General features: G+C 48.1%; 1 protein-coding gene across 2 annotated transcripts in view; it reads right to left on the bottom strand.

Annotated features, from left to right (window-relative positions):
- LOC140394213 (SUMO-conjugating enzyme UBC9-B-like) overlaps positions 1-15,097 on the bottom strand; it is a 28,919-nt gene extending 13,822 nt beyond the window's left edge. Inside the window, exons 1-5 of one of the 2 annotated variants that reach the window (XM_072481212.1) lie at positions 14,829-15,097; positions 6,696-6,772; positions 5,961-6,044; positions 5,804-5,876; positions 4,631-4,740 (exon numbers count right to left, since the gene is read on the bottom strand). In XM_072481212.1, the coding sequence (XP_072337313.1) occupies positions 4,631-4,740; positions 5,804-5,876; positions 5,961-6,044; positions 6,696-6,761 (333 nt within the window). In that variant the 5' untranslated portion in view covers positions 6,762-6,772; positions 14,829-15,097. The remainder of the gene's footprint in view (positions 1-4,630; positions 4,741-5,803; positions 5,877-5,960; positions 6,045-6,695; positions 6,773-14,828) is intronic. The other variant, XM_072481211.1, reaches the window with a different exon arrangement.
- Between the last annotated feature and the right edge of the window lie 8,092 nt (positions 15,098-23,189).

Below are 23,189 nucleotides of genomic sequence, written 5' to 3'. Positions count from 1 at the left end.
TGTGGCAAAGAGCAGGAATAACGCAACTGAAAGATCTATTTGTGGACGGGAAGTTCGCGAGTCTGGGAGCGCTGACCGAGAAATATGGGTTGCCCCAAGGGAATGCATTCAGGTACATGCAATTGAGGGCTTTTGCGAGGCAACAGGTGAGGGAATTCCCGCAGCTCCCGACACAAGAGGTGCAGGACAGAGTCATCTCAAAGAAATGGGTGGGGGATGGTAAGGTGTCGGATATATATAGGGAAATGAGGGACGAAGGGGAGACTATGGTGGACGAACTAAAAGGGAAATGGGAAGAAGAGCTAGGGGAGGAGGTCGAGGAGGGGCTGTGGGCAGATGCCCTAAGCAGGGTAAACTCGTCGTCCTCGTGCGCCAGGCTAAGCCTGATTCAGTTTAAGGTATTACACAGGGCACATATGACTGGAACACGGCTCAGTAAATTTTTTGGGGTGGAGGATAGGTGTGCGAGGTGCTCGAGAAGCCCAGCGAATCATACCCATATGTTTTGGTCATGCCCGGCACTACAGGGGTTTTGGATGGGGGTGACAAAGGTGCTTTCGAAAGTAGTAGGAGTCCGGGTCGAACCAAGCTGGGGGTTGGCTATATTTGGGGTTGCACAAGAGCCGGGAGTGCAGGAGGCGAGAGAGGTCGATGTTTTGGCCTTTGCGTCCCTAGTAGCCCGGCGCAGGATATTGCTAATGTGGAAAGAAGCCAAGCCCCCGGGGGTGGAGACGTGGATAAATGACATGGCGGGGTTCATAAAGTTAGAGCGGATTAAGTTCGTCCTAAGGGGGTCGGCTCAAGGGTTCACCAGGCGGTGGCAACCGGTCGTCGAATATCTTGCGGAAAGATAGATGGGGGAAAAAAAGAAGGCAGCAGTAGCAGCCCAGGACTTGGGGGTGGGGGTGGGGGGGAGGAGATGGGGGTGGGGGGGTGGGGGATGGGGGGGGGGGTGGGGTGGCCTGAGACAAGGCAGTTGCCAATTAGGGCTAGTTTTTATTTTTGTTATTTAATATTTATTTATTTGTTGTTGTTTTTTTTTGTTTAAACAAAAAAGGTCATTATTATCTGTATTGTTATAATGTTGTGTAAAGGATGCACAATGTACTGTGTTGGTTGACCAAAAATTTTCAATAAAATATTTATATAAAAAATAAAAAAAAAATAAAAATAAAAAAGAAGTGAGGATGATCGCCGATGATTGTACCATGTTCAGCACCAATTGCATCTCCTCAGATACTGAGGCAGTCCATGTCCAAATGCAACAAGACCGGGACAATATCTAGACTTAGGCTTACAAGTGGCAAGTAACATTCACACCACACAAGTGCTAGGCAATGACCATCTCCAAAAAGAGACGATCTAACCATCGCCCTTTGACACTCAATGTCATTACCATCGCTGAATCCCCCACTATCAACATCCTAGGGGTTACCATTGATCAGAAATTGAGCTGGACTCTTCGGATAAATACTGTGGCTACAAGAAGTCAGAGACTGGGAATGCTGTGGTGAGTAACTCACCTCCTGAATCCCCAAAGCCTGTCCACGACCTACAAGGCACAAGTCAGGAGTGTGATGAAATAATCGTCATTTGTCTGGATGAGTGTAGCTCCAACAACACTCAGGCGCTCGTCACCATCCAGGACAAAGCTTGATTGGCACCCCTTCCACAAATATTCACTCCGTCCACCACCTATGAACAATGCCAACAGTGTGTTCCACCTACAAGATGCAGTGCAGGAACTCATCAAGTCTGCCTAGGCAGCACATTCCAAACCCACGACCACTACCATCTAGAAGGACAAGAGCAGCAGATACCTGGGAACACCGCTACCTTTAAATTCCCCTTCAAATCACTCACCATCCTGACTTGGAAATATATCGCTGTCCCATCACTGCCACTGGGTCAAAACCCTGGAACTCCCTCCCTAACAGCACAGTGGATGAATCTACAACACAGAGACTACAGCAGTTCAATAAAGCAGCTAATCTACCACCTGCTCAAGAGCAATTAGGGATGGGAAATAAATGCTGGCCTAGTCAGTGACACCCACATCCAATAAATTAATTTTAAAAACAAATTCCTACAGCTCATTAATCTGAAGACACACACTGGAACCGTTCTTTCCTTGCCAATTCTAGCGGCAATCTCCTAACCAATCGACAAGTCTAAGTGTACCACATGATGTATCATGATGCTTTCGTGAAAGAATAACAAGTAACCAGCTCAATTTAAACTTGAGAAAAAAGTGGCAAAATTGGTTAATGAGCATCGGTAAAATGGTCATAATATCACCCTTGGTGTCATTGACTGTGTCCTCAGAGTAGTGATGAAAGATGGTATTTCAGGTGCATAAAATTCATGAAAAAGCATTATTTAGTACTCTGAGAAAACAAAAGTTTCACAGCGTCTACCACCGGAACCAGAGGATAAAATCATCAAATTCATCCAGCATTAAGAGAAAAATGCATATTGATTGTCTGCATTAGAAATATGGATGAAACACTGATGATCTTCCACATGTGGCAATCAAGACTGTTAGACAGGATTAGTGAAAAAGGCATCTTGTGTAGTTGATGGCACTAAATTAAAGCTGAAGGTGATATTCATGTGCAAAGCTCTCCTCAAAAAGCAGTTTCACAAAGACGGCATTGTCCAGTCACAAGAAGGGCAAGGTGGATTCAACAAATGGATCAAAGAAGTGTGGAATTTGAGGCCAGGAGGATGCATGTATGAATAAATCTCTCAGGGGCAGTTTCCAAAAGATGTGGAACAATTGGATGTTGGAAGGCAAAAAAAAACATCTACTAAAGGTGGAAACATGTGAACATCCTCACTAGCAACATAGCGCCAATGGGTCATAGACTTGTGGAATGAACTTGATCCCAACATCGTCAAGAAATCATTTCTAAAATATGGAATTTCGAGCATGTTTGACAGTACCAAGGATGATTACTTATGGACAGATGCTGAGTGACCAGAACTACCGCTAAGTGATGAGGAAGATTCATATAATGATGTTATACAACCAGGATATCGGGTCAAATTTCTCAATGATTCATATAGTGATCGGGATGATTTTGAAGAATTTCAATGCGGGAAGTGTTGGACTGAATTTGTTATGTTATATACTTATATTGTGTTATATGAAATGTATATATAGTTCGTAATATTATAAACTAAATAAATGTATGAGAGAATTAATATGAATTCTTTAGCATTGTTGGTTTTTACTTCATTCCATTGCAACAGCCATTTTTGGGTTCAAATAAATCCCTTGAAAACATTACTTGTGGAAAAGTCAATTCTCTGACTTTTGGTCTGAAAAATTAGATTTTTACACAAGTAGGTAGGCCCTGTTGCAATTATCTTCAAAAAGCAAATGTTCCAGTGACATGGAGAATGTGGGAGAATATCAGTGGGGCCCCCAGTGAGAGTTCGTTCCAGGGAAGGAAGGGGAGCACGCTGAGGGAAATGAACTGCTGAATTCTGATATCAGTCACTTAACAAAGAGAGATCTTCACTGGGATCAACTGACTGGGGAATGAGGTGGCGGAATGTAGAAAGAGGTCGCACGTAAGGTAGATTCCGCCAGAGTACTCGGTTTTTGGCCCTTTTAACCCGGTTCCTAGGGGTAATTTGTGGGCAGACCCATCCCATTTGGTAGCTGTTTGCAAGGAGATGTCGAAGACCGCAGGAAAGAATACTGTAAAGAGTATGAGTGGTAGCCCTTCAGAGGCGTTTGGAAAGGTGCGGAGTCCGTTGGGAACAAAGATGGCGGAGACAAGCTCAATGGGCGGGGGCTGCACCTATTATGGTGGATAAGCTGATGGAGTTATTGGCGAGTGAATTTGAAAGTCAATTTGGCAAACATTTTGAGAGGCAAGGGGGTTAGATGATGGAGACTCTCAAAACGTTGGTGGAGGATGCACTGGTCCCAATAAAGGAGGCTTTAGCAAGAACCTTGGAGACAGTGCGGGAGAATGGTGAGATGCTAAAAGGATTGGAGGAGACCCTGTTGCGACACAGCGACCAGGTAGCCTCATTGGAAGCTGAGCTGCTGATGGTGGAGGACTGGAACAAGGGCCTGAGGGCTAAGGTCAAGGACCTGGAGAATAGGTCGACAAGGCAGAACCATGGGGTTGCCGGAGGGGGTGGAAGGCCTGAGGCCAACTGAGTACTTTGCTGCGATGGTCGCAAAGTTGTTAGGGGAGGAGGATCGGGTCCCCCCTCGAGCTGGACAGGGCCCACTGGTTGCTCCAGTGAAGCCACGGGTGACTAAGTCACCACAAGCGGTGACTGTTTTCACAGCTATCGGGCGAAGGAGAGGGTCATGAAATGGGCCAAAGAGAATCGAGAGGTGCAGTGGGAAGACAGTAGTATTCGAATATACCAAGGGGAAAGAGAAAGAATCTGCTATGTCACTGTAGGATATTGTAACCATGCAGATAGCATCTCCTTTCTCTAAATTTAGACAGATTAATTCCTCCAATGCCCTAGATTATCCCTCAGTCCCACCAGTAGGAAAGGATCAAACTTCTAAATTATCCAATGACAATTAGTGAAATTGCTGTCTGCAGAGTTGTGATTAAATCCCATGTCACATCCTATTTCATTTCACACTGACCTGTTTGATGGTGATTGCTGGTCTCCAGTCCTTCTCCTCTTCTAGAATTGACAGACACACAGTTCCCGATGGATACACATTTGGATGGAATATTGGTGGCTCAAATTTGCCTTAAAACAAAGAGCAAAAATTTGAAAGGAACTAAAGCAATGGAGGTAATTAAACAAATGAAAAACAGATGTAATTCCATGTGCACGCATAGCAAGTGTAAATCACACTCGCTGAGATTGTGATTGACACACAATGCAGCCGTGTTGTCACTTAGCTCAGAGAGTTCACCCAGATACAATGTACTTAATTCATGAACATGAGGTCTGCAATTATCAGCATTAAACCACACTCAATGAACGAGTAGACTGTACAACAAAGCTGTAAATTACAAATTGAAATAATCTAAAAGCGATCCTTAATTTAAATTGACTAGAGTCATATCTAAATCAAAGAACGATGGTTGTGGTGTTTGGAGGCCAATCAGCTCAGTTCCTGGACCTCAATGTGTCCTAGGCACAATCATATTCAGCTCTTTCATAAGTGAGGATATTTGCTTATGGTAGCACAATGTTCAGCACCATTCACAACCCCTCAGATACTAAGTGAGTCTGTGCCTGTTGAACAGCTAGCAGCAAGGAGTGTTTACCATCTACAAGATGCACTGTAGCAACACACAAAGCCTCTTTCCAAACCCACTGAGAGAAACAAGGGCAGCAGATGCAGAACACTACCAACCGCAAGTTTGCATCGAAGTCACACACCATCCTGACTTGGAACTGTATCACTGTACCATCACTGTTGCTGGGTCTTGGAACACTCTCCCTAATAGCACTTTGGATGTATCTACACCACATGGATTCCATTGGCTCAAGGAGGAGTCTCACCATCACCTTCTCAAGGAAATTAGGGATGAGCACTAAGTGCTGATAGATTTTGGCCTTGCCAGTGACACTCACTTCCCACGAACAAATTGATTTATTCTCACCATCATATGAAAGCAAAATACAATGAATGAATAGTTCAGATGGAATTTCTCCAGACAACGGTGTGACAGTAATGTACTGTGACTGTTCTGCAGACTGCCCTGGAACCAGTGGTCTTGCACTACACAAGATGACCAGAAGAGAATGTTTCATACTTTTTGCTTCTACACAAGGATGCCCCTCTTTTGCAGATACTTACACTTTGGTGGTGAAGATGGATAGTCATCCTTAAAAAGCACCCGTAGTTTAAACAAGCCTCCTTCCCAAGTTGTCTGTTGATGTGAAAGGCAACATGGTTTTACATCAAAGTTTACTGGATTAATTCTGTGCAATGTGTCCTTGGTCAATTTACTCACCCCTTTTTTGCCTGGAATACCACACTCCCAATTCATCAGGTTCATCGTGCCATCTGGATTCTTCACAGGCACAGCCACAAAACCCTGCAGAACCGTCACAAGAGCTTACAACATACAAATTACAGCAATGCTATGAACACAGCCCCCTCAAATACCATTCAGTTACCTGCACTAGAGACACTGAAATACCATCCAGCCTACGCAAGGACACTGACCTGCCAAATACCATCCAGATCCTCAGATTAATGACACTGACCCTCAAAATACCCACACACTAAAGAGACTTGACACCTCAACTCATTTCACCCGTCTCTCTGTTAACTGCTCTCCAAGAGGCAGTTTGATTGTGAACTGCTCAGGGATGCACCAAGGATGAATTGTTTTTGTTCTTGAGATGCAAGTGTCGCTGGCAAGAGCAGCATTTTGTTGTCCATCGCTAATTCCTTGGGGTGGTGGTAATGAGCCACCTTCTTGAATAGCCAGCTTTTTAATTAATTAAATGAAATTCCCCCAGTTGCAATGGTGGGATTTGAACTCTTGTTTCCAGAGCATTTGTCCGGGCTTCAGTATTTCTAGTCCAGTCACATTGCCACTATACTACTGCCCTCTGTATGAATTCAAATTCTTGCTTCTTTTCACTCAAAAGGTTTATGGCTGTAAAAATCAACCTACATCAAGTGTCACAGAGACAGACATTGTGTGTTTTTAGATAGCATCCTCTGTAAACATACGTACAAATGGATGGTCTTTCCTCCATGCTTTTCTTTCTTGTGAGAGGCGATTCAGGGCGATCCCCGACATCTTCTGAGTCCCTAGGAATGGGGAGAAGACAGTAAGCAGAAGACTTAATCTGACTATTTCTATTGCAGATGAAAATGTGGACCCCGCATAGAACCCTTTATAAAGCACTGTTAAAAGCTATGCAGAAAATCAACAAGAGTCAGGCACCTGGTCACAAGGTTCAGAAGGGAAGGACCATTGTACCAGCATAAATGTTGTAGTATTTCATGCTTGGACATGAACCAGCCCCACACCCACTCACAGTGCAATCCCTCTCTCCACCATGTGTGGATTTCAGAGCCCTGGACAAGGCTTGGCTGTGATGGCGCCTCCTGTTGAACAACCTGCAACTCAGGTGGCTGCTGCATACAAGCAAACCCTGAAATCATTGCATTCACCTTTTTTTAAAAAAGCCTTCGGAATAAAAAACGGGAGATTCTGAAACACAAACAAGAACCTCGGGAGGACCGTCAATTTCTCCGATTGCACCCGTCCCGCCAATGACAGCAGGAGCACATCCCACCTCCTAAAATCCCCCTTCATCTGTTCCACCAACCGAGCGAAATTCAGCTGCCCCCACCTTCGCACCACCAGAATGCCCAAGTACCAAACAATCCCACCATCCGAAACGGCAACTCCCCCAGCCTCTTCTCCTGCCCCTCGCCTGGATCGGAAAGACCTCGCTCTTCCCAACATTCAATTTATACCTCGAGAACCGTCTGAATTCCTCCAAAATCCTCCTAATCCCTTCCAACAGGTCCGAGATATACAGCAACAACTCATCCGCATATAGCTCGATCCTACGCACCCCCCCACCCCCCCCCCCCCAACCCCCAAACCTTTTGTCCCCTGAAAACTTTTCAAAAAATTCCACTGAAACCTGTCTGGGTGCAGGGCCTCCCCGGCCTACATCGCCCCCAAGACCCTCCACCACCTCCACCAGCCCAATGGGGGCCCCCGGCCGGTCCACCAGGTCCTCGGGAACTCCAACCTCATTCCCTCCACCCGGCTGGGGCTCCAACTCATACAGCCTCCTATAAAAATCCCCCAACACCCCCACCATTTCCAAGACCGTGTCCCCCTCCCTTCCTCTGATCACTCTTGCTGCCTCCTCAGTTGATGTGCCAACATCCTACTCACCTTTTACCCATATTCATAGACTTCCCCCTTCTCCCTCCTCAATTGCCCCACCGCCTTCCCTTTAGATAATAACCCAAATTCCATCTGCAGTTTCTGCCACTCCCTCAACAGCCCTGCCGCCGGGGCTTCCGAATACCTCATGTCCCCTGCAAGATCTCCTCCACTAAACTCGCCATCTCCGCCCGCTCCGTCCTCTCCGTGTGCCCGGATATAAATAACCTCCCCCCTTACTACTGCCTTCAATGCTGCCCACAGCGTGATGGCCGATACCTCACCCGTGTCGTTCAGCTCCACACATCCCCGAATGGCAGCCCTCACCCGCTCACAGACCACATCTGCCAACAGTCCCACATCCAACCTCCACGCCCCCCCCCCCTTTTACCTGCAATGCGGTGCATAATCCGATACTAGAATTGCTGAGTACTCTGAACCGACCACCCCCGCCAAAAACGTTGTATCCAACACAAAATAGCCTATTCGGGAGTACAACCTCTGCACGTGGGAGAAAAACAAAAATTCCTTCGCCCTTAGCCTGTCAAACCTCCACAGATCTAGCCCCCCCATGCGCTCCATAAGTCCCTTCGCCATCGCCGATACTCTCCCCGCCCTCGGACCCGACCTTGGCCCCCCCCCCCATTATCAACTGGTGCGAGTCCAGGTCCGGGATCTTCCCCAGCACCCGCCTCATGAACTCTACATCATCCCAGTTCGGGGCATAAACATTCAAAAATACCACTGGCATTCCTTCCAGTTTCACACTCATCATAACATACTTCCCACCAGAGTCTGCCACAATGCTCCCCACTTCGAAAGTACCCATTCAATTATCAGTACTGCTAACCCCCTCATCTTCAAGTCCAATCCAGAATGAAATACCTGCCCTACCCACCCTTTCCTAAGCCTAGTTTGATCCCCAATCTTCAAATGCATTTCTTGCAGAAATGCCACGTCCGCCTTTAGACTCCTCAGGTGTGCGATCACGCAAGCCCCTTGACCGGCCCATTCAACCCTCTCACATTCCATGTGATCAGCCTCCCCCCCCCTGGCCGATCAACCATATCCCCCACTGGGCCAGCCCCCAGCTCGCGTCCCGCACCCCCTCAGGCCTACCCTTGGATGTCCACCGTCATCGACCCTCCCCATGCCAAAAATTTCAAAAGCCGCTCCCCTGTCAGCAGTTCCCCGCCTCCCACCCCACAACATAATAACCCAACCTAACGCTCTAATCACTGCTCACCTCCCACTGCACTTCTGTGAATTAGCCGCCCATGGCGTCTAGCATCCTGGCCCCCACTGATTTACTATCCCGGTGCAAACAACATCAACATTCAAAACCCAAAACAAAGAAAAGAGCAACTACCCATGCCCCACTGAAGAACACAGGACAATGGCCACCAAAGAAAAAAATCCATAAAGAACAAAAACAAATACCTCATCCAAAGTTCAATGTCCGCATTCTTCTGCCAGTCCATTGTCCCTCACAAACTCCATCGCTTCCTCCGGCGACCCAAAATAAAGTTTGCGGCCATTGTGAGGAGAGTCGGGTTCAACATTCCAAATTTCACTCCCTTCTTAAAGAAGGCAGCCTTCACCTTGTTGAAGCCCGTTCTCCTCTTGGCCTGATACACCCAGAGTTCACTGCCCTCCCAGGTATCGCCTTGTCTGCCTGGTCCACCTCAGGATCCATCCTTTATCCAAAAACCGATGCAGCCGCATCACCATCGCCCTCGGCAGCTTCCTCATCAGCACCCTGTGTGCCCGGTCCACCTCCAAGGGCTGTTCAAAGGTCTCCTCTCCCAGCAACTTAAGGAGCATCTGAGCCAGCGTCCGCTCCCTCGCTGCCCTCTGGCAGCCTCACGATCCTCCGGTTCTGCCTCCGGGACCAGTTCTCCAAATCCTCTGCCTTCTCCTGCAGCCACCTCCGAGTATCACGCATCACCCCCAATTCGCCCGCCATCGAGGTGAGCTGGTCCTCGTGTTCCCCCACCCTCTCCTCAACACTCTGGATCACCTGACTCTGAGCTTCCAGCCTTGTTTGCAGGCTGTCGATCCCTGCCTTAATCGGGTCCACCGATCTTGCAAGGTCCTCCAAAGTCTCCTTCCTCTGCTGGGTGAACCTCTTGTTCAAGCCGTCCACCAGCTGCTCCACCCACCACTGAGACATTAGGACCAGTCCCTTACCCGGACTATCTTCCTCTGTGTCACAGGTACAACTTCTCGCAACTGCTCCTTCCTTTTAAAACCACTCCCGGTCCACAAATCCATCCACCGGTGGAACACCCTCTCCTTCCACAACTCCTGCATCTTTTTCCACAATAAGTCCGCCCATTAACCGGGGAAAAGGTCCAAAAACACCGCCACGAGTGGGAACCACCAAATGTGTGACCATTCACACCATGGCCGCCACCAGAAGTCAGGTCCCTATTGATCACAGCCTGGCTAAGTGTGGGGCCAGATGAATTGCCTAGGATCACTGCCCTAAGCAATATAGATCAAAGCCAGACTGCGATGCCCCCATTGTCGAATATCCAGAAGCAAATAAAAGCTTAGAAATTAAACCCAATGCAAGTTTTGTGGCTGCAGGCAGATCCTTTGGGAGGTGGGGAAACTTTGTTGGGCGGCTGGACCCACTCACTGGGGGGGGGGGGGGGGGGGGGGGAGCCGCAGGCTCGGCGGACAAACCCCCAGAGATGACAGAAAATCACCTGCCAAGGCTACAGCTCAGATTGGAGGCTCGACGGAGTGAACCCCAGATTGGAGTTCATTTATTTTCCCCACCGCGGCTGGGTTGGGATTTATATATTCTCTCTCACCAGGCCTGGGATTGATAATTTCTCACTCTCACTGTGCCGTTAACCCTGGACTGGGATTGATCGAGACTCACTCTCCATCCCTGATCCTGGGTTGATCTATACTCTGTCTCCCCTCAAGCTCGGACTGTTCTATACGCTCTCCACGTCTCTCTTCCCAGCCCGGGATTGATCTCTCTCTCGGTTTTGATCTTTACTCACTCTCTCTCGGTTTTGATCTTTACTCACTCTCTCTCTCTGTTTTGATCTTTACTCACTCTCTCTGTTTTGATCTTTACTCACTCTCTCTCTCTCGGTTTTGGTCTTTACTCACTCTCTCTCTCGGTTTTGATCTTTACTCACTCTCTCTGTTTTGATCTTTACTCACTCTCTCTCTCTGCTTTGATCTTTACTCACTCTCTCTCTCTGCTTTGATCTTTACTCACTCTCTCTCTCTGTTTTGATCTTTACTCACTCTCTCTGTTTTGATCTTTACTCACTCTCTCTCTCGGTTTTGGTCTTTACTCACTCTCTCTCTCGGTTTTGATCTTTACTCACTCTCTCTGTTTTGATCCTTACTCACTCTCTCTCTCTGCTTTGATCTTTACTCACTCTCTCTCTGCTTTGATCTTTACTCACTCTCTCTCTCTGCTTTGATCTTTACTCACTCTCTCTCTCTGTTTTGATCTTTACTCTCTCTCTGTTTTGATCTTTACTCACTCTCTCTCGGTTTTGATCTTTACTCACTCTCTCTGTTTTGATCTTTACTCACTCTCTCTCTCGGTTTTGATCTTTACTCTCTCTCGGTTTTGATCTTTACTCACTCTCTCTCTCGGTTTTGATCTTTACTCACTCTCTCTGTTTTGATCTTTACTCACTCTCTCTCTCGGTTTTGATCTTTACTCACTCTCTCTCTCGGTTTTGATCTTTACTCACTCTCTCTCTCGGTTTTGATCTTTACTCACTCTCTCTCTCTGTTTTGATCTTTACTCACTCTCTCTCGGTTTTGATCTTTACTCTCTCTGTTTTGATCTTTACTCACTCTCTCTCTCGGTTTTGATCTTTACTCTCTCTCGGTTTTGATCTTTACTCACTCTCTCTCTCGGTTTTGATCTTTACTCACTCTCTCTCTCTGTTTTGATCTTTACTCACTCTCTCTCTCTGTTTTGATCTTTACTCACTCTCTCTGTTTTGATCTTTACTCACTCTCTCGGTTTTGATCTTTACTCACTCTCTCTCTCGGTTTTGATCTTTACTCATTCTCTCTCTCGGTTTTGATCTTTACTCACTCTCTCTGTTTTGATCTTTACTCACTCTCTCTCTCGGTTTTGATCTTTACTCTCTCTCGGTTTTGATCTTTACTCACTCTCTCTCTCGGTTTTGATCTTTACTCACTCTCTCTGTTTTGATCTTTACTCACTCTCTCTCTCGGTTTTGATCTTTACTCACTCTCTCTCTCGGTTTTGATCTTTACTCACTCTCTCTCTCGGTTTTGATCTTTACTCACTCTCTCTCTCTGTTTTGATCTTTACTCACTCTCTCTCGGTTTTGATCTTTACTCTCTCTGTTTTGATCTTTACTCACTCTCTCTCTCGGTTTTGATCTTTACTCTCTCTCGGTTTTGATCTTTACTCACTCTCTCTCTCGGTTTTGATCTTTACTCACTCTCTCTCTCTGTTTTGATCTTTACTCACTCTCTCTCTCGGTTTTGATCTTTACTCACTCTCTCTCTCGGTTTTGATCTTTACTCACTCTCTCTCTCGGTTTTGATCTTTACTCACTCTCTCGGTTTTGATCTTTACTCACTCTCTCTCTCGGTTTTGATCTTTACTCACTCTCTCTCTCTGTTTTGATCTTTACTCACTCTCTCTCTCTGTTTTGATCTTTACTCACTCTCTCGGTTTTGATCTTTACTCACTCTCTCTCTCGGTTTTGATCTTTACTCACTCTCTCGGTTGTGATCTTTACTCACTCTCTCTCTGTTTTGATCTTTACTCTCAGTTTTGATCTTTACTCTCTCTCGGTTTTGATCTTTACTCACTCTCTCTCGGTTTTGATCTTTACTCTCTCTCGGTTTTGATCTTTACTCACTCTCTCTCTGTTTTGATCTTTACTCACTCTCTCTCGGTTTTGATCTTTACTCACTCTCTCTCGGTTTTGATCTTTACTCACTCTCTCTCTGTTTTGATCTTTACTCTCTCTCGGTTTTGATCTTTACTCACTCTCTCTCGGTTTTGATCTTTACTCTCTCTCGGTTTTGATCTTTACTCTCTCTCGGTTTTGATCTTTACTCACTCTCTCTCGGTTTTGATCTTTACTCACTCTCTCTCTCTCGGTTTTGATCTTTACTCACTCTCTCGGTTTTGATCTTTACTCACTCTCTCTCTCGGTTTTGATCTTTACTCACTCTCTCTCGGTTTTGATCTTTACTCACTCTCTGTTTTGATCTTTACTCACTCTCTCTCTCTCGGTTTTGATCTTTACTCACTCTCTCTCGGTTTTGATCTTTACTCTCTCTCTCTCGGTTTTGATCTTTACTCACTCTCTCTCGGTTTTGATCTTTACTCACTCTCTGTTTTGATCTTTACTCACTCTCTCTCTCTCGGTTTTGATCTTTACTCACTCTCTCTCGGTTTTGATCTTTACTCACTCTCTCTCTCGGTTTTGATCTTTACTCACTCTCTCTCTGTTTTGATCTTTACTCACTCTCTGTTTTGATCTTTACTCACTCTCTCTCGGTTTTGATCTTTACTCTCTCTCGGTTTTGATCTTTACTCTCTCTCTGTTTTGATCTTTACTCTCTCTCGGTTTTGATCTTTACTCACTCTCTCTCTCTGTTTTGATCTTTACTCACTCTCTCTCGGTTTTGATCTTTACTCACTCTCTCGGTTTTGATCTTTACTCACTCTCTCGGTTTTGATCTTTACTCTCTCTCGGTTTTGATCTTTACTCACTCTCTCTCTGTTTTGATCTTTACTCTCTCTCGGTTTTGATCTTTACTCTCTCTCGGTTTTGATCTTTACTCACTCTCTCTCTGTTTTGATCTTTACTCTCTCTCGGTTTTGATCTTTACTCTCTCTCGGTTTTGATCTTTACTCACTCTCTCTCTGTTTTGATCTTTACTCTCTCTCGGTTTTGATCTTTACTCTCTCTCGGTTTTGATCTTTACTCACTCTCTCTCGGTTTTGATCTTTACTCTCTCTCGGTTTTGATCTTTACTCTCTCTCGGTTTTGATCTTTACTCACTCTCTCTCTGTTTTGATCTTTACTCTCTCTCGGTTTTGATCTTTACTCTCTCTCGGTTTTGATCTTTACTCACTCTCTCTCGGTTTTGATCTTTACTCTCTCTCGGTTTTGATCTTTACTCTCTCTCGGTTTTGATCTTTACTCACTCTCTCTCTGTTTTGATCTTTACTCACTCTCTCTCTGTTTTGATCTTTACTCTCTCTCGGTTTTGATCTTTACTCTCTCTCGGTTTTGATCTTTACTCACTCTCTCTCGGTTTTGATCTTTACTCACTCTCTGTTTTGATCTTTACTCACTCTCTCTCGGTTTTGATCTTTACTCACTCTCTCTCTCGGTTTTGATCTTTATTCTCTCTCGGTTTTGATCTTTACTCTCTCTCTCTCTCTCGGTTTTGATCTTTACTCACTCTCTCTCTCTCGGTTTTGATCTTTACTCACTCTCTCTCTCGGTTTTGATCTTTACTCACTCTCTCTCTCTGTTTTGATCTTTACTCACTCTCTCGGTTTTGATCTTTACTCACTCTCTCGGTTTTGATCTTTACTCACTCTCTCTCTCTGTTTTGATCTTTACTCTCTCTCGGTTTTGATCTTTACTCACTCTCTCTCGGTTTTGATCTTTACTCTCTCTCGGTTTTGATCTTTACTCACTCTCTCTCTCGGTTTTGATCTTTATTCTCTCTCGGTTTTGATCTTTACTCACTCTCTCTCTCTGTTTTGATCTTTACTCACTCTCTCTCTCGGTTTTGATCTTTACTCACTCTCTCTGTTTTGATCTTTACTCACTCTCTCTCTCTGTTTTGATCTTTACTCTCTCTCGGTTTTGATCTTTACTCACTCTCTCTCGGTTTTGATCTTTACTCACTCTCTCTCTCTGTTTTGATCTTTACTCTCTCTCTGTTTTGATCTTTACTCACTCACTCTCTCTATTCGCGGTCCCGCTCTTTCCACCTCGAGCCGCTCTTCAAACCGAAGCCGATGGCCTCCAGCCGGGGGTGGCCTGTGCAGCGCCTGCTGGGAGCGGCGGGGATATCCGTCGCTGCACCGAGTCACTGCAGGTCGAGGTTTCCCGCTCGCGGCCTAACCTCCCTGGATTTTCAGCCGCACAGGGAAAATACACCAGAAAACCTCGCCAAATATCCCAGTGCGGGCACCACGCTGGTCGCCTGAAACGAATCGAGCCTTCCTGCCCCGCCCTATAACCTCTGACCCGCTCTTGCGTTACTCCGCCCCATAACCTATGACCTCCAGTAGCTGCCCCGCCCCCATCGAATCCCTGCTGTGCTTCGGCCCATCCAGTCTGCACTGACCCTCCCGACTGAGCACCAGACGACTTATCTGCCAGGTCCCTCCGTGTGGGACCATGTCTAATCCACGGCGGCGGGACTGGCCAGAAATGGACGGCCGTTCGGCCCATCGGGTCCACTGCCAACGGCTCCCAACTGGCGTGCCGTGAACCCCGCCCCCGCCCCAAAACCGGCGCGGGAGAATACGGAGTGCGGCGTCGGGGATGGGATTCGCCCCCCTCCCTCCCTCCCCGGGGATTCTCTGACCCGGCTGGTGGGTCGGAGAATCCCGCTGCAGATCTTTGAAAGACGGGGCGGGATTCTCCACTCCCACGCCGAAGTGGCCGCGCCGTCGTGAACGCCGTCGAGGTTCACGACGGCGCGGAACGGCCCCGGCCCCGACCGATTCAGGCCCTGACAATGGGCCTGGATCGGGGCCGCGTTATCTACACGCGCCAGGCCTTGTCGCCCGCGTAAAAGCAGCGCCGCATAGATGACGCGGCTGGCGCCGCATAACGGACGTCACCCGCGCATCCGTGGTTGCTGTCCTGTCCAAATCCGCCCCGCAAGAAGATGGGGGACGGATCTTGCGGGGCCGCGGAAGGAAGGAGGTCCTCCTTCAGAGAGGACGGCCCGACGATCGGTGGGCACCGATCGCGGGCCACCCCACATTCCAGGTGAAGCCCGGTGCAGGATCCCCCCTCGCCCCCCCACAGGCAGCCCCCCCAGCGTTCACGCACCGCCCACGACTGCAGCGACCAGGTGTGGACGGCGCCGGGGGGAACCCGCCGTTTTGGCCTGGCCGCTTGGCCCATCTGGGCCTCAGAATAGCGGGGGTGCCAGAGAATCGCCATTTTGGGTGTCTCCGCCGATTCTCCGGCCTGCGAAACTCGACCGCGCCGTTCCCGCCACTTGGGAGAATCGCGGGAGGGCGTCGGACCGGCGTCCCCGGAAATTTTGGCGGCCCAGGCGATTCTCCCAACCGGTGTGGGAGTGGAGAATCGCGCCCAGGGAGGGGGAGAGTTTTAAAGAATTTGTGACTCACTAATATCTTGGGTAGGTTAAGAAATTTGTGGGATCTGTCCTGGTTGTGTATCATTTGGCATACAATTTTTGGTGTTTGACTAGTTTGCCTGTTATCCATGTTTAATTCATGTTACGAGGAGAGGTTGAGTAGACTGGGACTGTAATCGTTTGAATTTAGAAGGATGTGGGGCGATCTTATAGAAACATAAAATTATGAAGGGAATAGATAGGATAGATGCGGGCAGGTTGTTTTCACTGGCGGGTGAAAGCAGAACTAGGGGGCATAGCCTCAAAATAAGGGGAAGTAGATTTAGGACTGAGTTTAGGAGGAACTTCTTCACTAAAGCACGGTAGCCTTGTGGATAGCACAATTGCTTCACAGCTCCAGGGTCCCAGATTCGATTGCGGCTTGGGTCGCTGTCTGTGCGGAGTCTGCACATCCTCCCCGTGTGTGTGTGGGTTTCCTCCGGGTCCTCTGGTTTCCTCCCACAGTCCAAAGATGTGCAGGTTAGGTGGATTGGCCATAATAAATTGCCCTTAGTGTCCAAAATTGCCATTAGTGTTGGGTTGGGTTACTGGATTATGGGGATAGGGTAGAGGTGTGGGCCTCGGATAGGGTGCTCTTTCCAAGAGCCGGTGCAGACTCAATGGGCTGAATGGCCTCCTTCTGCACTGTAAATTCTATCTATAAAGGGTTGTGAATCTATGGAATTCCTTACCCAGCGAAGCAGTTGAGGCTCCTTCATTAAATGTTTTCAAGATAAAGATAGATAGTTTTTTGAGGAATAAAGGGTTTTGGTGTTCGGGCGGGAAAGTGGAGCTGAGTGCACTAAGATCAGCTATGATCTCATTGAATGGCAGAGCAGGCTCGAAGGGCCAGATAGTCTACTCCTGCTCCAGTTCTTACGTTTATTCTTGATTTTAGCACATAAGAGAGATAGTGGCACTGTGGTTAGCACTGCTGCCTCACAGCGCCAAAAATCCAGGTTCGATCCCGTCCCTGGGTCACTGTCCGCGTGGCGTTTATACATTCTCCCAGTGGGTTTCACCCCCACAACCTAAAGATAAGTAGGATAGGTGGATTGGCCACATTAAATTGCCCCTTAATTGGAAAAAAAATGAATTGGGTATTCTAAAACTTATGAAAAAATATATATAGTATTTATCTCAGTCCACAAGTGTGCCCCCAACCTTCCTGTTACTTGCCATTTTTACTCAGCACCGTGCTTTCATGCCCACATGGCCTGCTGCAACACTCCAGTGAAGCCTGGCACAAGCTGGAGGAGCAGCATCTCATCTTCGGTTGGGCTCATTACAGCCCTCAGGACTCGGCATTGAGTTAGGGAACTTTAGATTTTGTTATTTCTCCTCCATGTTAAATCCCTTTTAAAAAAAATATCCCATACGTGTGTTGCCTCAATCCATTTACATAACTGCTTTGCTGGTTTAAAACCGTGGTTTAAAAATGCTACTGGTCCCTAACCAGGTCATAAATCAATCTGGGAGTCTGGTCTGGGATCGTAACAGAACCTCCACTTCAAAACTATTTCACAGGCTGTGAAGCACTTGGGACATCTTGAGATTGTGCAAAGTGCTGTGAAACACAGACCTCCGAAGGGCAGCACGGTGGTGCAGTGGTGAGCACTGTTGCCTCACGGCGCTGAGGTCCCAGGTTCGATCCCAGCTCTGGGTCACTGTCTGTGTGGAGTTTGCACATTCGCCCAGTGTTTGTGTTGCTTTCGCCCCCACAACCCAAAGATGTGCATGGTAGGTTGATTGGCCACACCAAAATTGCCCCTTAATTGGAAAAAATGTATTGGGTACACTAAATTTTTAAAAGACAAACACACCTCCTCATTTGCTCTTAACCTTAGCTCAGCAGCGATTCAAAGGGAGGGACCATCACCGAAGTTTATTCAAATTGACAGGAGCTGCAGGTGAGAATCTGAGTCAAATTATAGTTGATGGGATTACATTATGAGCTCTTGACTGAGTGATACCATTGACACGTCATGGCTGTGGACCACATGAGGGCAGTATCTCAGAGATGAAGTTTTACTATTTAAACCAGGATTTGCTTTCCTCGTGTTTGAATAGTGACAAGATTCACTGTCTCATTACATAGAGGAAGTGCAAGGTACCAAAGGGCGAGGGGCAGAATTAAATCCCATGTTGCCTGGCAGGAACAGAAAACAAGGGTTTTGGAAATAAACTCAAGAGTACTCAGGCACTTTATCCTGAAGATGCGAGCCAAGGGTGTGGCTCTTTTTCAACATGCGTTCACCCACAAGATTCAGGAATTCTATCCCAAAGCACGAGGTAGATTTCCTGGTCTGAATAAAGAAATGTTTGCACTTGAGCAATTCCAAGCCCAAAAAGGTGATAAATGGCCATTTGGAAAGCCCAAGACCGCTGAATGACTGAAACTTCAAAGTGAAGTGACCTTGGACACATGGGTGGGGAAGGACTGGGGTCTGTCAATACACATCTGTAGATAGATCCCAGAAACTACAGACCAATCTCTAGGAGAGAGTAAAGAACCTTTTGTAGAAATATAGAATTGAGGGGGATCAGCAGAGGCGGCTGCAAGAGAAAGTTTTTTAAAAAATTTAGAGTACCCAATTTTTTTTTCCAATTAAGGGGCAATTTAACATGGCCAATCCACCTAACCTGCACTTCTTTGGGTTGTAGGGGTGAAACCCACGCAGACATGGGGAGAATGTGCAAACTCCACACGAACAGTGACCCAGGGCCGGGATTCGAACCCAGGTCCTCAGCGCCACAGTCCCAGTGCTAAGCACTACACCTTGGCTGCAAGAGAAAGTTGAGGACCTGGAGAACCGGTCGCGCAGGCAGAATCTAAGAATCGTGGGCCTGCCGGAGGGAAGCGAGGGAGCAGACGCCGGTGCGCATGTGGGGAAGATGTTGGAGAAGCTGATGGGAGAGGGAGCATTCGCATGACCTCTGGAAGTGTATTGAGCGCACAGGGCGCTAATGAGGAAGGGATAGGGAGGGCAGGTATTTCACTTGGGGGAGGGGGGGGCGGGGCGGGTGGTGGTTGATGTGGGAAGTATAGTGGCCGACTCTAGGGGGAGGTGTCATGGCGAGTGGGAAATTGGCGGGGATGCCGGTTGTATTAGTGAACATCTACGCCCTGAACTGGGGCGGCGTTGAATTTATAAGGCAGGTGCTGGGGAGGATACCCGACCTGGACTCGCATCGACTAATTAGGAGGGAGATTTTAATAAGAGACTGGATCGGCCGAGTTTGAGGTCAGGGAGGGTGTTGGTGGCAGCGAAGGACTAAGGGGGTTCATGGAGGACATTGGGGAGGGGGGGTCCGTGGTGATTTAGGAGACCGATGGGGAAGGAATTTTCATTCTTCTCCCATACACACAAGGTGCACTCCCGAATAGATTTTTTTTGTTTTTGATAGGATGTTGCTGACAGGGATGGTGGATGTTGAGTACTCGGCAATAGTGGTATCGTACCATGTCCTGCATTGGGTGGAACTGCGGATGAGCAAAGTGGGGGAGGGGCTAGCGCCCCCGCAATGGAGGCTGGATGTGGGGTTGTTGCAGAGGAGGCGGTGTGTGAGCGGGTGAGGAAGGCCATCTAGGAATATGTGGAGATTAATGATACGTGGGAGGTCTCGGTAAATACTGTATGAGAGGCACTAAAGGCAGTGGTCAGTGGGGAGTTTATTTCGATTTGGGCACATAGGGAGATGGCAGAGCAGGCGGAGATAGAAAGGCTAGTGGAGGAAATCCTGCAGATGGATAGGAGGTATGCAGATGCCCTGGAAGCAGGGTTGCTAAAGGAGCGGCAGAGGCTGCAGATGGAGTTTGGGGTTCTATCTACGGGAAAGGCGGTGGGGCAGTTGAGAGGGGCGGTGTATGAGTATGGAGAGAAGACGAACAGGATGTTAGCGCACCGAGCAGGAGGCTGCGAGGAAGATCGGGAAAGAGAAGGACGCGGGAGGGAATATGGTCTTGGACTCAGCCAGGGTGAATGGGGTGTTTGGGGACTTTTATAGCAAGCTGTACGAGTCGGAACCCCCAGCCAGGGAGGAGGCGATTTTTAGAGGGGTTGGAGTTCCCAAAGGTGGATGAGGAGTTGGTGGAGAGCCCGAGGGCCCCAATTGGGCTGGTAGAAGTGGCTGGCGGAGATGCAATCGGGCAAGGCCCCAGGGCTGGATGGGTACCCCGGTGGAATTTTATAAGAAGCTCTCGGGGGTATTGGGCCCACTGCTGTTAAGGGCCTTTAATGAGGCAAGGGAGCTGGGAATGCTCCCCCCGATGCTGTCGCAGGCTTCGATCTCCCTCATTTTGAAGTGGGAAAAGGACCCGGAACAATGTGGGTCATACAGACCGATCTCCCTGCTAAATGTAGATGCCAAACTATTGGCTAAGATTTTGGCCTCTAGAATAGAAGATTGTGTCCCAGGGTCGCTCCAGATGGGATTTGTGTAGGGGAGGCATCAGGCGACCAACATCAGGAGGCTACTCAATGTGATCATGATGCCTCCAGAGGGACGAGAGATAGAGATGGTGGTCGCCATGGACGCAGAGAAGTTCCTTAATTGAGTGGAGTGACTATTTGTGGGTGGTCCTGAGGCGGTTTGGACAGGGCTTTGTGGACTAGGTCCGGTTGTTATTCCATGCACCGGTGGCGTTTTTGCGGACGAACCAGGTGAGTTCAAATTAGTTCAGGTTGCACTGGGGGATGAGGGAGGGGTACCCACTCTCCCCACTGGAACCGTTGGCGATAGCACTGAGAGCGTCAGGGGTTTGCAGTGGATAGTACAGGGGAAGGGTGGAGCACAGGGTCTCATTTCACGGATGATCTACTTTTGTATATTTCAGACTCGCTTTTGGGGGTGGGGGGGATTGGAGGGATTATGGGGATACTAGAGGAATCCGGTCGGTTTTCGGGGTATAAATTTGATATGGGTACGAGCGAGGTCTTTGCGATCCAGGCGAGGGGGCAGAAGAGATTGGGGGAGATGCCGTTCAAGGTGGTATGGGGGAAGCTTTCGGTATTTGGGCATCCAGGTGGCGCGGGAGTGGAAGCAGCTGCACAAGCTGAATCTGGGTCGGTTTGTGGAACAGATGAGGGGCGACATTCGGAGGTGGGATGCATTCCCGCTGGGGATGGTGCAGTGAAGATGACGGTCCTTCCGAGGTTCCTGTTTGTCTTTCAGAGCCTACCAATTTTTATCCCCAAGGCGCTCTTTAAAAAAGTGAATGCGGTGATCTTGGGGTTTGTGTGGGCAGGTAAAACCCCGCGGGTGAAGAAGGTGCTGCTGGAACAGGGTCGAGGGGCTGGCCCTTCCGAACTTTATAAATTATTATTGGGTGGCAAACATAGCAATGGTCAGGAAGTGGATAGTGGGGGAGGGGTCAGTTTGTGGGTGTTTGGAGGCAGCTTCATGTAGGAGCACGAATTTAGGGACACCTCTGCTATTCTCGCCGGCCAGGTACTCCACAACCCGGTAGTAGTGGCAGCTGAGAGGGTGTGGGGACAGTGGCGGCAGCACATGGGGCTGGAGTTGGGTCGGTGTGGGCACCGATGTGATAACCACCGGTTCACTCCGGGGGGGCTGGCTGGGGGGGTTCCGGAGGTGGCAACGGGCAGGGAGAGATTTGGAGATCTTTTTATCGATGAGGGCTTCCCGAGCTTGGAATTGGAGTTGAGCTGCCAGGTGGGAATGGGTTCCAGTATCTGCAGCTGAGGGACTTTGTGCGGAGGCAGAGTTTGACCTTCCCGCACCTGCCACCCCAGGGGTGACAGGATAAGGCGGTGTCGAGACCAGGAGTGGGGAAGGGGAAGGTTTCAGAGATCTACAAGGAACTGATGAAGTGGGAGGGAGCCCCGATAGGGGAGGTGAAGCGAAAATGGGAAGAGCTGGATGGGGAGTTGGAGGCTGGATTATGGGAGGAGGCCCAGAGGCATGTCAATGCATCCTCGTCGTGTGCCAGGTTCAGCCTGATACAATTCAAGGTGGTCCACAGGGCACACATGACTGCCCAGATGAGCAAGTTCTTTGAGGGGATGGAGGATAGATGTGGACGCTTTGAGGGGGCCTGCGAACCACGTCCATGTTTTGGGCATGTTCGAGGCTCGAGGGTTTTTTGGCAGGTTTGCTGATGTCATGTCAGAGATCTTAAAAGTGAGGGTGGTTCCAAGTCCAAAGGTGGCAATCTTTGGTGTGTCGTAAGATCCGGGAAACCAGGGGGTGAGAGGGGCTGATGTTCTGGCCTTTGCCTCCCTGATGGCCTGGAGACAAATCCTACTGGGAAGGAGGGACCCGGACCCCCCAAAGTCAGAGTATGGGTGAGCGACATGGCGGGATTTCTCAAGACTCGAGAAAATCAAGTTTGCCTTAAGGGGATCGCTGCAGGGGTTTGCCTGGAGGTGGCAGCTGTTCATTGACTTCTTCAAGAAAAATTAAGCTGTCAGCAGGGAGGGGTTGAGTAAGGTATGGAAGACCAGTGGAAAAGGGGGCTGGGGAAGGAGGTTCTGTTTGTGTAAGCCATGTTGGCTGGGGTTTGTTCTTAGGTGGGAGTGTTGGTCATCTTGTTTTGTTCCCTTTGATAGCTGGTGGTTAAAATTATAAATGCCATAATAAAATATTTTCTGAAAAAAAGAAATATAGAATTGAGAGTATGTATGGAGAGATAAATCATCAAGTTCTGAGGGGAAGTAACAGATCAGATGGACATGATTCCAGGTAGGTATATTATGGCAAAAAAAGTTTATAAAGTATCAGATAGGAAATGGTCCAAGGTGTGAAAAGATGAGATTTTTGAAATTCTGGCTAAATCAGAACACAGCTTGTCATGGACCTACCATAAACCCATGGGGTGATCAACAGATTCCTTGATCAATACTGCAATAATTTTACGTTGCTCACTAACAAACTGGATCTTGGAACCCAAATAAGAGAGAAAGGAGGAAAGAGGAA

The sequence above is a fragment of the Scyliorhinus torazame genome, chromosome 17 (genome assembly GCF_047496885.1).
Source record: "Scyliorhinus torazame isolate Kashiwa2021f chromosome 17, sScyTor2.1, whole genome shotgun sequence".
Classification (NCBI taxonomy): domain Eukaryota; kingdom Metazoa; phylum Chordata; class Chondrichthyes; order Carcharhiniformes; family Scyliorhinidae; genus Scyliorhinus; species Scyliorhinus torazame.
This window is presented reverse-complemented; position numbering and strand designations above follow the sequence as displayed.